At 32.3% G+C, this 16,279-nt stretch overlaps 1 protein-coding gene across 2 annotated transcripts; it reads right to left on the reverse strand.

The window, feature by feature from the left end:
• Positions 1-309: 309 nt before the first annotated feature.
• Positions 310-14,385, reverse strand: LOC148271446 (uncharacterized). Of its 2 annotated transcripts, XM_088241370.1 has the most exons (6): positions 13,625-14,385; positions 8,264-13,207; positions 7,440-7,533; positions 6,191-6,622; positions 3,392-3,680; positions 310-2,030 (listed from the first exon to the last, which is right to left on the reverse strand). In XM_088241370.1, the coding sequence occupies exons 1-6, from the start codon at positions 13,868-13,870 to the stop codon at positions 1,646-1,648; spliced, it is 6,390 nt and encodes a 2,129-aa protein (XP_088097496.1). In that variant the 5' UTR covers positions 13,871-14,385; the 3' UTR covers positions 310-1,645. The 2 variants fall into 2 exon arrangements, with proteins under 2 accessions (XP_088097496.1, XP_088097497.1); XM_088241371.1 differs by lacking the exon at positions 3,392-3,680 and having other exon boundaries at positions 1,884-2,030.
• Between the last annotated feature and the right edge of the window lie 1,894 nt (positions 14,386-16,279).

A 16,279-nucleotide genomic window follows, 5' to 3' on the forward strand; every position in this document is an offset into this window, starting at 1 on the left:
ATACGCCATATTCCTATTGTATTTGTACACAAAGTGATGATAATATTTATTACGCGACTATTTGGATTCAACGCATACTTCGATATAAGAAACTTCATTCATACAAATATACATACATATTGTGTTACGAAAAATAAAGCTTTGCGATGTGTATAAATATGGCATTGTCATAGAAATTGAGAAATACCTTTCATGGCCCATCTGTAAAATATTCCATGTATATTCATACCGAATATGTAACTAAAACTAAAAATATTTATATATAATTATTAGGTTTCTCCTGTATGCGAATCAAAAAATAAAAATGCCTTTTCATAAGTAGGCTGTGATTTATTGTCAATATGTTTACGTCACATGCTCCAAAATTTGACTAGAACTCAATAAACACTGTCTTAAACAATACAAAATGGAGTGTGATCTACAACACGATCATAATTTAAGTTATATTTACACTGTTTAATGTAATAACCATTTATTACATCAAACATGCATCACATGGCATCTACTTATACATTATTTATTTTATTTACAAGATATCTTCAATCTCTGATAAGCTAAATATAAAACCTATTACATTTAAGAAGACTTTTAACCAAAATACTACGGTAGGCTGAGTTTGCGGTGAAATTAAAGGATTGAATACTAAAAGTGAAGTACGCAGATATAATATTATGCACCAAGTACGGAACAGTGATCTGCATCTTTGAGATCATAAATAATGACATAAAATACTCCCTTGTTAACTAATTACACAATAATAAGCAAAATTATCATCACAAACGGAGATTTAAAATCCAATATGAATTCAGGGTTACCAAGAAAAAATAATATTATCATGGAATACAAAATGTAAAGTGATCAAATAATTTTTGAAAGTTTGTAGGTAATCATCAATTTATAACTAAATGATTACATAGTATTATAATACCTAGGATTCATTGCTCAAAAAGGGTTTTAGATTTATTTAATTTAATAGTTAATTTACAATTGAAAAAAACTACTTAGGCATAGAGAACATCAATTAAATATATGTATACAAATAAAATAAAAAAGTATTATGCATTATAATATTATGTACTAGGCATTTTTAGTTATTATCTATGAAAAAAACAAAGGATTGGTCATTATATTGGTTCACTGTGAATATATTCCATCATCATGTATGTTAATATATAGTACGAAATATGTACCCACAAACATTAGTGAAAAAATACAGATAAAAAATACTGGAAAACTTTCAATATCCCATACAAAAAAATATGAATACATTTATTAAAATAATTTGTATGAGAGGAAAAATTCAACCATGACTAAAATAATGCACTTGCTCAGAGTTCATAATACTTAGACAAGTTAAAAAAATATTAAAAGGTGTATTGATACATTTAGTTATTGATATGCATAAAATGTTTCATTACAGATTAGGATACATTTGGACATAAATATATTTGATTTGTATAACATTCATTCAGTGGCTATTTAAGTATTTTTTTTACTGGCAATAAGCCTGCCAATTATTGGTATAAAAATAATTACACAGAAATAAATTAATTCGAGAGAAAGTGAATTAGGGAGTGAAAACGATGTAAAGCATCGAGGGGGGTAGTATTGGGGTAACAAGAGGGGCATCACCCCTCTCTTCTTGTCATCGTTGGCTGCTTCGTAGTCTACCTGCCACTTCGCTACTGCTTGTACTTCCAGGATGGGGTGCTATCTTCACCACACCGCCGACGCAAGGCCTCGGTTTAGACTCCTTCTTCGAACTCCAGGATTTAGTCTTCACATCCGATCCTTTAACACCGAGGCCTCCAGACACCTCAGAAATTTTACCGTTATTCTTTCCTACTGTAGATTTCAAAAAAGGTTTGGATGAATTTCCATTGATATCCGCAATCTCAATATCCATTTTGTGAATAGAGTTATCGTAACGATTGTTGCCTCGTCTTCTTTCTCGGCTTTCTGTAATTCGGTCAAGCTCAGCCATAGCTTCCTGGATTGCCTTTTCCAATTGACCATTCAGTTTACGGCTTCTAAACAGAACAAACATATATTAGCGGTGAAAATAATTATTTTGACTAAAAATTGGGTAAATAAGCGTCGTTTTATGAATCTACGTATATTATAATTAAAAAAATATAGAATACTTTTAACTGTTGCATGCAATAAAAATACCATCTAGCTGTAATACTTTCATAAAAAACATACTTGGTTACAATTGAATTTACTTAATACAATTTATCTTTAAAATGCTCTAAACTACACTAGAAACTAAATATTAATTGCAGATTTGTTTCTAATTACATACAATTATAAAAAATACTAATTATTATTCATAAAGATAAAACGAATTTTGCAAACTGTAATAACCTGGTTATAGAATGTCACATTACTAAAATAATGTTTATGTATCTTTTTAGTCGGATACAGTAAATAAAAAATACATCGACTTTAATTCCCCATGAAAATAATTTCAGCAACTCAAAATACCAACACATATAGTTTTTAGCTGCCAATCTAATATAAAAAAATGAATTTAAAAACTACAAAACAAACAATGTCACAAATAATATTTCAACATAATATTTTCCATTTCAAATTTGTCTATATTCCAGCCTTTTTAAGTAAAAGGGATAACAAAGTATGGGTGCTTTATGAAACAATCTTATTGAAAAACTCTGAGTATTTTACAAAAGTCAATTTAAGAACATGAAAAACAAATTAAAATCGTGGGTCAATAGTGATTCCCGTAATTCAAACAATTCAGATACAGTATTTTTGGTCAAAATTTAATAAGAAATCACTTTTGATTCATAATTTACTCGAAAATAATGTGCAAAGCTTCAACATTAAGCAGACAATTACATTTCCTTTAAAATAGCACAGTTAAAATTTTGTAAAAAATCAGATAAACATAATAGTTATCTTATGATTCATTTAAATATCACATATTTACTCAAAGAAATCATTGTTTAGTTTAGCTATGAAAAGTCATTGTACAAATGGAATTAGTTTTACTCAGATTTTACCGCTATTTATTTTGTCTGCTGTAATGGTGAACAGTTGCAGATTCGGAGTGCACACCAGATGTTGCCAAATACAGATTGCTTTGTTTTTTATAAAAACATCACAAACATAATAGCTTCATATGAATTAACAAAAAAAAACATTTTTATCTGTAACCATTTTTGGCATATTGTTAATTATAAATAAACCGCATTGCAAACACTAATTTTCTCTGCGAATTCCAACTAAAATTAATGTAATGGAGTTGCACAGTACAAGTTTAAAAATCCGAGGTGTTTGGCTACACCTGGTGTACATAAAGCTATGTGTTTCTATCCACCAAAAGACCACTTGCGTGACAAGTTGCCTTGAGTGGTGAGACACTCACTTTCTGCATTTAGTTCTAGCGGCGTGGTGAGCTTCCAGTCCTTCAGAAAGAGTTTGCAGTTTCCCAGCGTCCACAACAGTAAGGCATTTATCTCCGCCAAACCATCGAACTAAGACTTTTCCATCTTCCTTCCCATTCACTTGGTTCTTGGTAACAAGCTTCCCGGGCCATGCGGGGTACCCCTTGGCTGGGCCCCATACTAAGTCTCCCTCCTTGAAGTCTCTCCATTGGCTCTCTGGCGGAGTTTCTCCTTCGTGTACGGAAGCTGCCGATTCTTTGGTTGAACTCTCTACAGTTTATTTGTTTTTGTAAGTTTTATTTTACGCTCATTTCGCAAAGAAGTAGTGCGATGAAGTGTTTAATATGAATGTGGATGGATTATGATATGCGCATGTTTCAGGTGGTTAAGGCATTGATTAAATAAATATGAGAGTTTGGCAAAATTATGTCAGTTTAAAAAAAAAAAAAACATTTGAGTAATTATATTTGTAGGTAGGTGTTTAAACAAAAGAAAAAACACTAAAAGTATATAAAATTGTAAATATATTTAGTAAGTAATTTATTTTAATTAATATTTATATTTACAAAAATGCAAATCAAACAGTATTTTTTGCCAACAATGTTTTGAGTATGTCCAAATGTTTGTAGACGGCCTGGATTTCCTCGCTGGGAATTATTTAGTTCTAAATTTGTTGCAACAGAGAGGGAAAACATTTTTGAAAAGGGAATATGGAAGTCCAGGCATTTATAGGGCTTATGACCCGTCATTGTCTGGTTAAATGACATCTATATTACCTTGTCAAAAATGTTTTTCCTCTGTTGCAGCAAATTTAGTATTTTTTGTTATATGATAAAACTCTCATAAAATATTTAAAGTTATTTGCGATAGGAGGTACACTATTAAAATGAGTTGTGTCCTTCAAAATGCAAGAACAGTCAATTACATATTACGAAGATCCTGTTATGTTACATATACAATACAGAACTGGTTCTTTAGAAAAAGAGCAAAGCTATAAGTGTACTGAACATGCAGTGTTTGAAGCTTATATGACACCACACTCCCAATGTTGACAATACATCGTTACCTAACGTATCATATTATACAAGATTTCTTTAAATAAAACACCCAAAATGATAAAATGCAGATGAACAGAACACAAATGAACACAACCAAAGAATGAGGATGACATGATTCCTTTCTCGATAATGATTCAAATATTATAGCCAATTATGATTTTGAATCTCTCCAGAAATAACAAAACTGAATATTTAAAATCGATTAATACTCGATAAGTAAACAAATCTTACAAATTACATTTATTTTGTTATAAAGGTTTGTCATTGCTGGAGACAAAGAAGGCTGTATCTTGTATTAACTTGTTGTTATCCCTTTACGCTTTTATTTTTTAGTTTACAGAGTTTCACACAAATCACCAAATAAAATATTTACAAAAAGGCTGAAATATGAATATAATTGTGAACACACAGTTGTCCTTGTGTACATGTACTTTCTCCGAGCATGAGCTGAAGGAAAGCACTGTGTACTTACATCGGGAACAACTGCGAGTGATACAATATGTAAGTAAAGTTGGAATATATCATGTTAGTAAAGCGAGTTTTAGTTTACCATAACCAATACAAGACACAACATTATTATTTTGTGACATTGCAAATTTAGAATTTTGATGGATGATTCACAACCGACTACTGAACAATGTTAAATGAAAAAATGTGTATGTGACAAAGCGAACAAGCCGGGAAAGTGATTGGAGGGGAATAGTTTGCGACACATTATAGTCATAAATATTTACATTACATAAGTAGAAAGTAAAAAGAACAGAAATTAAGAAGCACCAGAAATGATAATGAAAGTAATTATGTAATTTTGAACCAAAAACTTTAGGTTTTTAAGAAAATAAAAAGCAAAATTTAAGTTTAAAAAAATCATCATAAAACATGATAATTCTTAATAAACGTTAAACATTTATTGTTTTTTTTTTTATAGATTTAAAAACTAAATATGCAAACGACACAATTTATACTTATTTTTTAACTCAAGTGCACTCAGATTTGCAAAATTTTGCAATATGAAATAATCACAATATTGAATTTGTAAAGGTCTAATGCATAATATTGTCAAAAAATTACACTAGTAATAAAATTAATTAAGTGCATTTAAAGAGATATGTATTTCAAATAAGCTGACTAAAATAAATATGTAACCAAGTCAAATTGGTTGATGTTAGTTATAATATTTATTTTGAAATATTTTACATTATGCAGAAATGCTACATTTAAAACATTTAAAGTGTATTTAAAATATTTCTAATTATTATATTGTTGTTTTAGAAATAATTGATATTTGTTTGATGAGAAAATTCACAAAATCTTAACATGACATTTTACCCACGTGCCCCGTGAGATATTTTGCTTGAATTGATAATTTTCCTAATGAAAAGTGGGAATAACATTTATAATAAAATAAATTAAGGTTTCTAAAAAAAAAATAAGAACATAATAAACTTCTTGCTTACATTTGGTCTACGTAGATTTCCATTTAGAAATTGAAAAATATACTAAACAAGCAAGAATTTTAAAAGCTGCTGAAAAAATGAGAAGGCAATAGAAAACATAAGAATTTTTTTAATCAAGGCTGTTTAAAATCATCTGTATTAAGATGAATTGCCAATATAAGGTCTTTAACAAGATTTAAAGACATTTTGTTCCCTAGTACTCAAGCAACACATCGCATTTGGCTATGTTTGATAGTTATAATTGATTAATAAACTACATGCTTACCATTAGCGCTGGAAACTGATATTCTCTTCATGTTATTAGCAGAAATGTCTATATTATTACAACTTCTTTGAATGTCCAAACTGTTCATGTTACGGCCCGTGTGTTGCATCTTCTCATTCTGGCCGTGCGTTGAGCTGATCTGATTACCGACATGTCTCCCCTCCATCTCCACACTTGATATTCCCATTGATTTTGAAATTTTCTCAGGGGATGTTTGCGGCATGTTTGGCATCAATGTAATTGTGTTTTGATTACTGTTGTGCTTCGACGAGTTATTTTTAGGATAGTAATTGACCGGTGTGATGGTGAGATTCTGCTGATTGTTCAGGGAACTAACTGTTATAGTTTGATTGCTGAAGTGGATCCCGGAAGAATCCACATTGTAGTAAGTGTTTTGACTCGATGGGCTTTCGTTGATGTGAATGGTGTTCCCTGGAAAGAAATAAAAAACATGTTATAGTTGATTTGGCATCAAGTTTGTTAATGTTTTATTTGTGAATCAATGAAAGATCAGTTTACTTGTCAATTTATACTTCAATCTATATGTTGCAAACATCTAAGTTTAGTTGAATACTAACTACTTTATTTTTATTTTAAAGAATTTTAAACTTAACTCTGTAACATTTATATTTTAGAACCTAAGATATTCTTATCATAACTGTTATTTTTTATTTACTAATGTTATGTTTCTTTTTTACTGTGCTTTCCACTTTTTTATACTTTTTTGTTATTTTTTATGTTATTTTCATAATTTTTTTTAGGTTTAAGTTATTCTATAAAATAACATATTTATTTTTATGTGTTAACATCTTACATTGTAATTTTGTAAACGGTTCTTTCAATCTTAAATAAATAAATAGGAAACACACCAATTTTTAAGTGAGCAAACTAAAATTATCAACGGGTTGGAAATATTTCAAATATAATTATAAATTAGTAAACTTAATAGTCGGCCTCGTGGTGTAGTGGTCAGCGAGTTTGCCTACCATGCAATAGGTTTCGGGTTCGATTCCATACATGATTGACATGAAATATTTATTTGAAAAAAGGTGTTTTAGCACTAGAACCAGTTTTTCGCAACATCTTCGAAGCTGGTATCTTTATTCTAAAATTCTATATATTTTTTACAGAAACAGAAAAGACAGAGAATTAAAAATTAAAATTATAATAGTAATTGAATCAAATTATTTTTATCTGAAGGACCTTTTTTGAAGATGTGAAAGTAAAGAAATGAAAATTGTAATCTTACCTGGAATATCTATGACCTTTTCATTGACTTTCTTTGCCCATTGATTATTTTCCATGGAATCAGGTTCACTGCTTGAAACACAGTGGACCATGGCCTAGAATAATAATTTCACTAAACATTAAAATACATCATCATTGCCAAATAGAAAAACTAAGTTCAAAATGTGTAAAAAGATAATAAGATGGACTATTGTAGTCAGTCCCCTTGAAACGTCATGAATAATTTAAAAGATATGAATAAAATAAATAAACAGGGATTTACTATTCTTATAATGGAAAACAGTACGTAATACATAGTATTGAAATAATCTTATTTCACAGAAAACATATTTTAAACAAAAAAGCTGTTACAAGTTTTCGAAAAGTAGTATTATTATGGGCCTAAAAAGTCATAATAATTAAATTTTTTTTAGTTAAAACCTTGGCAATGTTTTACATTATTTTAACTAAAAATATAATTTTTATCTACGTAATTTTCTTTAAATAACCAAAGCTGAAATAATTACTAACCCCTTTGATCCCAGATATTTTTAAATGTGCGAAAATTCTAAATATTTTCTAACAAAAGACAGTAGTAGGTTAATTTTACTTTTTATCTCAATTAATAATACCTATGGAGCATCGGTAAATACAGTCAAATTATAGAATATCTTATTTAATGAAATTTATGCTACAAAATAAAAAAACATGAAAACCTGTATAAAATTGTTATGATTAGCACTGCGGGATTAAAATGGTAAATCATGAAAGGGATTTTACTAGTTATTTAAAAGAAAATAAGTATAAAAATTATCCCACAACTAATTTATTATTTATTCAACATACCAATGACCCTTGCTCATTAGGTTCGGGACTTCCTGTAGTTGTGTCCACGAGGTTTCCATGGGAAGAGTTGGGGCTGCTGCTCATACTGCCTGGCGGACTAGAGCTCGAGCCATCCGAGGATCCGAGGGGACTGTGGGTGGTGGTATCAGGAGGAGAGCTGCCAGATATATGGCCAGGAGGTGACTTATTCCCATTCTGCTGATTGACCAATGTTTGAGTAGAAACAGAGTGCCTAACATGCGGATTGAGAGAATTCTGCTGTTGGTTCAACATGTTGTTCTGATTGATATTAGCGAAAATTTGTTGGATGTGAGCGTCATTCTTCATGTTCCCATTCATCTGAGGCATTTGGTTTATCATATGCGGATATTGCAGAGCTATTCTCTTCATATTAGGACCATCATTGGGATTCTGAATAGTTATTTGCTGAGGATGATTCTGTATTTGTAAAATATTTTGATTTCGCGCTTTGACTTGGTTGTTTTGTTTCATATTTTGACTCATCATTACCCCTTGATCTAAGTTTATTGATGTTGCGTGTGTGGAATTAACTCCGTTATTTTGGAACTGATTATTGTTGTTTGATACCATCGTTGTTTGTTGTTGCACAATTGTTGTGTTTTGCTGTACATAAGTTGTGTTCTGCTGATTGGCCGATGAAGATACATTAATTTGATTAGGAGACAAAGGTAGCATTAATGTTTGACCCATTTGATTACACTGCAAAAATTCTTGTTGTATATTGGACCTAACTTGCGGGGGAGATCCATTAAAAGTAACAGTGTGATTAGGACTCATGCTAGCCACCAAAGGGCTCAGTTGACCACTAAATGGAGACCCTCCCATAACTATTTGACCATTGCCTGGAGAAAGAAACTGAGCTCCTGGACTATGCTGTGATTGCATCATTTTATTGTTGGAATTTTGTGTTCGTATAACCATTCCAGTTGGCCCAGCAGTTAATATTCCTTGATTTTGTATGGGTGTTAGAACATTTTGTCCATTGACATTTTGGATTTGGAGTTGCATAGGCATATTGGAGGTGTCTTGAAGAATAGCAGTACCATCAGCTGTCATCACCATTCCTCCTAAGCCAGGAACAATAAACTGTTGAAACGTTGGGAAATTCTGTACAACCCCAGTTGTTCCATTTAGTAAATTAACCGGCTGGAGAAGATTAATATGTTGTGCTCCTTGTGAGTTGGTTATGATCTGTTGAGATCCAAAATTTCCAGCGGCTTGACCATTCATAACAATGTGTGCTGGAGCACCTGCTTTACCCGGAACTATTGTTAGTGCTTGAAGCATTGGAGCTGTAGATATATTACCATTGGGAGACATCTGGAAACTTTGTGAAGGGAAATGTTGAGACTGCTGTTGAGAAGAATGCTGTACTAAAACGTTGTTAGGACTATGTGTTGTAATTTGCATCATAGACGTGGGAACTTGATTTTGTGGCTTTCTTTTCTTGCCTTTCTTTTTTCCAGAGTCGGGTGAGAGCAGCGCTGTTTTTTGAAGAAGATTTTTATTGAAATCTTGAGAGTTATTAGAATCCATTGCTTGTCCTTGTGATATAATATTCCCCGTAACAATTTGTGGCATTTGAACATTCTGGTTAACCATTTGTCCATCAACAGTTACCATTTGAGGTTGAAGCATAAATGGGGCTGGCAATGTGTTGACAAGAACTGTAGGATGATTCAAAACTTGCGGAACACCTCCAACAGCAGGAATAGCTTGTGACATTGATGCAGTAACAGAAGTCACATGAGGAGATGCAGATATCGGAGGTAAAGGTTGTCCTTTAGGGGGAGGGGGGGCCATAACTGTTCCTTGTCCTGTACCAGTTATCACAAATTGACCATTTGAAGGTACAACAATATGACCTGGATTCATTCCATTTCCAGTTTTCCCCTGCGAATGACCTGTCTTGGAAACCAATGTTCCAGATGAACAACTTTGGTTCTGCGATACTTGAATTCCACTTACAACACTTTGAACCATTTCTAAAGGAGATTTACTGACAAGAGATTGTGCTACAGTGCCAGCTACATGTAAAGGATAATTTGCTGGAGTATTCATTTGGGAGAAATGATCATTTTGAGATTGCGAGGAACAGTTTGTAGTATTATTAGTATTTGTAGCTGCTGGATAAATATATGGCATCCCAGTAACAGTAGCATTGATAGATGTTGTAGCAGTTTGTGCTTTACCCGCTAATACTGATGTAATGGTGTTTCTACTAAGTGTATGGCCACTTGCCATAGTTGTAACAACACCGTTTGAAGGAATAAACATCATATTATTGCCTCGGTTTACATTAGCAGATCCTGCAGCCATGTTAGGAGGTACATAGAAAGTAGAGCCATTAATACTCTGAACTATTCTTTGGTTATTATTTGATTGATCTAAGTTCATCAGCATGTTGTCATTTGATAAAATAACATTACTCATGCCCGAATTGGACATCGGTGAATTAGAATCATTGAAACAATTCATTCTGTAACTATGAGTATGAACACTGTCAGAAATCATTTGTGATGATGAAACAACTGACTGGTTAGATCCATTATTGGAAATAAAATCTGGAGAACTATGAGAAATATAATTTTGATTCATGTTGCCTGGTGAAGGTGTAGCAGGATTACTATTGATGCTTTCTCTGTATGAGCTATTATTTGAATAAGCTGGGCTGGGATTCGTAAATGGACAACTTGATGATATATTATAACCACTACCGCTATTCTTACTTTGAGGGGTATCTGTGTTTCGTGAACTATTTGAAGGAGTGGGAGACAACTCTGGTAACTGATATGATTCCATTGGAGATCCATTACTGGTGCTGATAATACCACCTTGGATGGGACCTCTCGAATCGGAGCAATGATTATTTGATCTACTACCAGGTCTTTCTCCATATGTTGAAGATGTAACAGGACTTTCATCCGAACATTGGTTAGGGCTGGGTGTTCCAGGTTGAGAACACGATTCCGATTTCAAAGATGAAAATGATTCAATATACGTTTGCATTTTTGATTGGAAGTTTGAATTCCTCAATCTTTGCTCTGAATCATCTGAATTTGAGTTCCGACCAGACAATTCATTATTTGTTGTTTCATTCATTTCCGCAATACAACCCTGACAGTGGGAATGTGCTTGCTGCATCACAATTGAATCACTTGATTTATCACAGTTAATACTACTATCTGGTATGTTGCTTTGAGTAGGAGAATTATTGAATGAAATATTGCAGTTGTTCTGCACTCGATTTTCTTGATCCACATTGCTCGAAGACATATTATTGTTCCGAGGTGCATAAGATTTCGAATTTATACTTGAATTGTTTCCATCTTTTAAATTGATATGTGGATTGTTGTTTTTTGTACTCGAGTTATTATGAACTGGACTACTTGAATTCATCGGATGCAATCCAACTTGTCTTGATATGGTATTATTAAGTAGAGCTGTTTGTTGCGCTAAATATCCACTAGGGTCCTCCATAAATGAAGGACTAGGATTTAACGGACTTCCACAGCTGTTTTGCATTTGGCCTGTCCTGAAGGAATGAGAAGAAGGTCTCAAATCTACATTATTAAAGGTATTCTGTCCAGATGCTCCATGATTTCCGCTGTTAATTCTTTGATTTTCTTGAATTCTGGATTTCTTTGCATTTTTACTAGGTTTCGATTTCTTTTTTTGAACTTCTTCAGGCCAAGTTGCTGGCGGAGTGTGATGATGAAGTGGAGGCACTCTGGAGTATATATTCTGATTTCCAACATTGTGGGCAATCATCGGATTTACATTACTGGTAGTATTTTCCATGACAGAAATGTTATGAGATCCTTGAAAGGGAAAACTCTGAGAAGTAATTTCAATTTGATTTTGCCTACTGGGTTGGTTCTGTTTATTTATAAATTGCATACTTTGCATTTGATTGTACTGTTGCTGCGGAAATTTATTTATTCTATTTAGTTGCCAAGGTGGAACACGTTGGTTTCCCATCATTTGGTTAGTTGGCATACCCATTTGGTTGTGATTGGGAACTGGATTGCCCTGTGGCGTAACATCACTAAATGTGTTTGGTTTATTCCCTGTTACTTGCTGTGCAACACTAGTTACAATATGAGTTTTGATGCCTTTCATTGCTAATTCCATCTGTTTTTGATTTTGTTGAATAAAAATTTGTTGCTGTTGATTGATTCTTTGTATAACTTCTGGAGTAAGTTGTTGAATATTTGTTTCACCAATCATGTTGGTGTTTGAATTATTTTGTGGCTGAGTTGTGTGGACAGGGCCATTTTGCAAAGCATGTAAATGATTTTGAGTAGGCGGAATATTGCCTTTTGTATTTTCAATGCAATTTTGATTTACGCTAGGTACTAATTCAGATTTAATTGCACTACCATCGGGGGATATATTTCCTTTCTCATTATTAAAAACATTTCCTAAACTTTGACTCCTAGAAATATTTGATGCTTGAATTTCAATAATTTGCCCATTAGGACCAATTATGTGATTCATTCCTGAGAAATTAATATTATTCTGACCATTGGAAATAAAAGCAGATGTCCCAATATTACCGGGTTGTTGAGGACTCAATACCAAGTGGGACTGAACAAGCCTCTGATTTGACTCAGGAGAATTGTGCGAAGGGTTAACTAAGTTACTTCCGTTAATTGTTAGCACTTGTGCTCCAAAGTTTGGTTTCAAACTATTAGAATGAAAGTCACCAGAATGTATCGGGTTGAGTGCACCATCTAATTTGTTCATCTGATGAGATCCCTGATTCAGCATGGAGGGGCTATTCTCCCTCATAATTATATTTCTGTTCAAGAAATTAGTTTCTGCAGGACCATTTAATCTCATTTGTTGCATTGTAGGAGAGGCCGAATGATGGGGATGTGAACTGTTGATGTTGATATTGTTAGGAGAATTAGTCCACATCTGAAAACACAAATAGGTTATATAAGATATAAATAAAAAATGTATTTGTTCTTATATTCACTTATTTTCGCTACGGTAATTTTACTGTTGACACAGAGAATTGGAGACTATTTGTGGACACCAAATGTCCCAACTAGGCAATATTTTCTAGTTTACTCAGAAATTAAAATGATAGTAATGTGAACACTTGGTCTCTTTGGATAGATGAAGTCATATAAATTAATTGAGGTGAGTTTTAACAATTTCTCTATTCATGGTCGAAATAAATTTAATTGAAAATATTCAACACAGATTTTAGGATACTGCCAGTTGTTAAGCCGTGTCATTAAATTAAGAAGGAAAAACGATAGATTCGCAAACACAGGGAGTATGTATGCATTGACATATCTTTCATTAGTAAAATTTTAAAATACATACATTTTGTTGCAGGTTATTTTTCTGGTTATGCTGTTGCATATGTTGTGATTGTAATAGCTGCTGTTGATGTAAGTGTTGTTGCTGCATCTGTTGCTGTTGCATTTGTTGTTGATGTTGTTGTTGCTGCACTTGGTGTTGCTGTTGCACTTGTTGCTGTTGAAGATTTTCTCTTTGCGCCAGCAGTTGAGAAACAGAAACCCCGGAATATGGATTCCCTTTCCGTTTCCGTTTTTTGGCTGCAGGCATTTCTGTAACAACTAAAGAAAAAACGTATTATTAGAAAGGGTATTTTTAATTTCTTTTAAATCGTGAGTTTTATAATTTTACTACTCGAAAGAAGCAAAGCAATACAGCGCATGAGACGAACTCGATTTGCGTAAAAACTATACCGCGAATACGCCATACGTAACTGCCAGTTTAACTGCCACAATTAACTTCATTTAAGACGCATACTATAGTAAAAATATATTTTCTTGTACAAATCAACAACACACAATAAACTGCGTTTAAATGTACTTCTTATATTTTTTTTACGAAACCGCTAGGTTTTTTTGTCCCTCTTGAACATTTCGACAAATGGTTTATCCGCGCTATTGAACCTACGTAGACGATATAATAATACACTTATATGTTTATAAATTTGTATAAACCACTTTAATTTAGAGTTTTACTTTGCCCGGTTTAGAGGTTACTACCTCATCGTCAGGAATTAAACTAACTTACAATTACTCGCGTTGCTATATATATTATAAAATATTGTATGAAAGAGACAGAAAAATGAAAGAGAGAGAAAAATATAAAATTATTCATAACGGGAATATTTTTAAAAGAGGTCTCGAAGTTAAATTTAATTGATAATTTATTATTTGAAGTTTTTGATTGATGGGTTAACTAATTTTTAATCGTTCTAAATTGCCTAAACGAAAATCTTTTTTATTGACATACAAAATTTCTACACCCGTTTCTCGATTAAAATCATGGTTTTCGGATATAAGATGATTTGCGAATTCTGAAAAATTATTATTACTGATACATTATTCTATGTTCTTTTATTCTAACTATAAATTTACGTGAAGTTTTTCCAATATAGAAATTTGGGCAATTTAAACAATTTAATGTACAAATTCACGAATGATTTATTTATCATCCTTATCTTTACAATTTGATAATATTTTACCTATGTTAGTTTTAGTATAAAAAGCTGGCCTAATATTGTTAGGTAAAATTTAAGCGATATTATTAGAAAATGAATTATTGTACAAAATTCTACGCCAATCCTCATTATTGTTAGAAAATTTTGGGAACTATGTAAGCATTTTTTCCTATAGTTTATTTTAAGTTTTTTATTCAAAATATTGTCAATTAAACTTTATGAAATTTGACAATATAGCAACGCGAGTAATTGTAAGTTAGTTTAATTCCTGACGATGAGGTAGTAACCTCGAAACCGGTCGAAGTATAGGTCTAAATTAAAGTGGTTTATAAAAAAATATAAACATATACGTGTAAAATGTCATACCACAAAGTGAAAAATGTTTTTGATAACAATAAGATATAATCATATATTGACGGATCAAAGGCACGTAGTTTAAATTCCACTCTACCCCAACTTGATTCCCATTTTCTGATGGCGAGTTATTTTCAACTCATTGAAAATGGCCCTCAAAGTTATGGGTAAATCATAAGAACTCAAATATTTATTTTTAAAATAATAAAGTAAAATATGATTCCAAAAGTTGAGTAGAATGGAAAAATGTAATAAACACGCATTCTGGTAGAATTAATGTATTTTGTAAAAAAATACAAGTAATATAAACGGAAAAATACAGTTGCATAATCGTAGCTCGAGCGTTTAAATTGTAAGGTTATAATATTATTGATGGTTGGGAAATATTGACCGAATGTTTGACAAAGTACTCGGTGAATGCGAGTCTTCCGATGAGAGTTGTCGGTACTAAGAGCTGAGAGTAAAAGACCGATTGCACCTCGGGCTAATTCCAAAGCGTGCGTTAAACCCACGTAATTATTAGCCAAGTCAGTCGAGTGCACAGAGTTTTTAACCAGGGTAGGCAGTAGGAAAAATAACGTGCCACATTTTATATGTAAATGATAAATCTTCCTCCACACGTTATGAACCTCTACGTTGCTGGCTTGTGATCAATGTTGAACTTACACAAATCCTTCTTACACAAAGCACATCAAATACCCAAATAAGTGCTTTATTTTGTGCTGTCATTCCAAACTGTTTTTAAGTTAGAAAATAATATACAACAATTATAAACGGTCTGTGTGTACACACGCAGGGCTGCTATTCTAAACGCTCTCGCGGCCGTAGAAAACATTTTTATAGCGTTAGCAACATGGCATTAACGTAAAGTTACGTACTAAATACGCGCTATAAAAGTGTTTTCTACGGCCGCGAGAGCGTTCAGAATAGCAGCGCAAGTTAGCCAATCTAACTCTTTATAATTTTTTTCGCTGAATTTAGATGTAATAGTCGATTTTTTTCTTGTGAAATTACTCTAATTTAATCGTACATCTACTCATAAGATGTATTAATACTTTAAATAACTCATACGTTTTTGTCGATAAAAGTTAACCGAGAAAAGCGTTTTTTTTTAAATGGCTAAACACACATTTCCTTCACTAGCAAAA

This window comes from Micrasema longulum, unplaced genomic scaffold (assembly GCF_059751315.1).
Source record: "Micrasema longulum isolate JH-2025_06_02 unplaced genomic scaffold, ASM5975131v1 h1tg002865l, whole genome shotgun sequence".
Lineage (NCBI taxonomy): Eukaryota > Metazoa > Arthropoda > Insecta > Trichoptera > Brachycentridae > Micrasema > Micrasema longulum.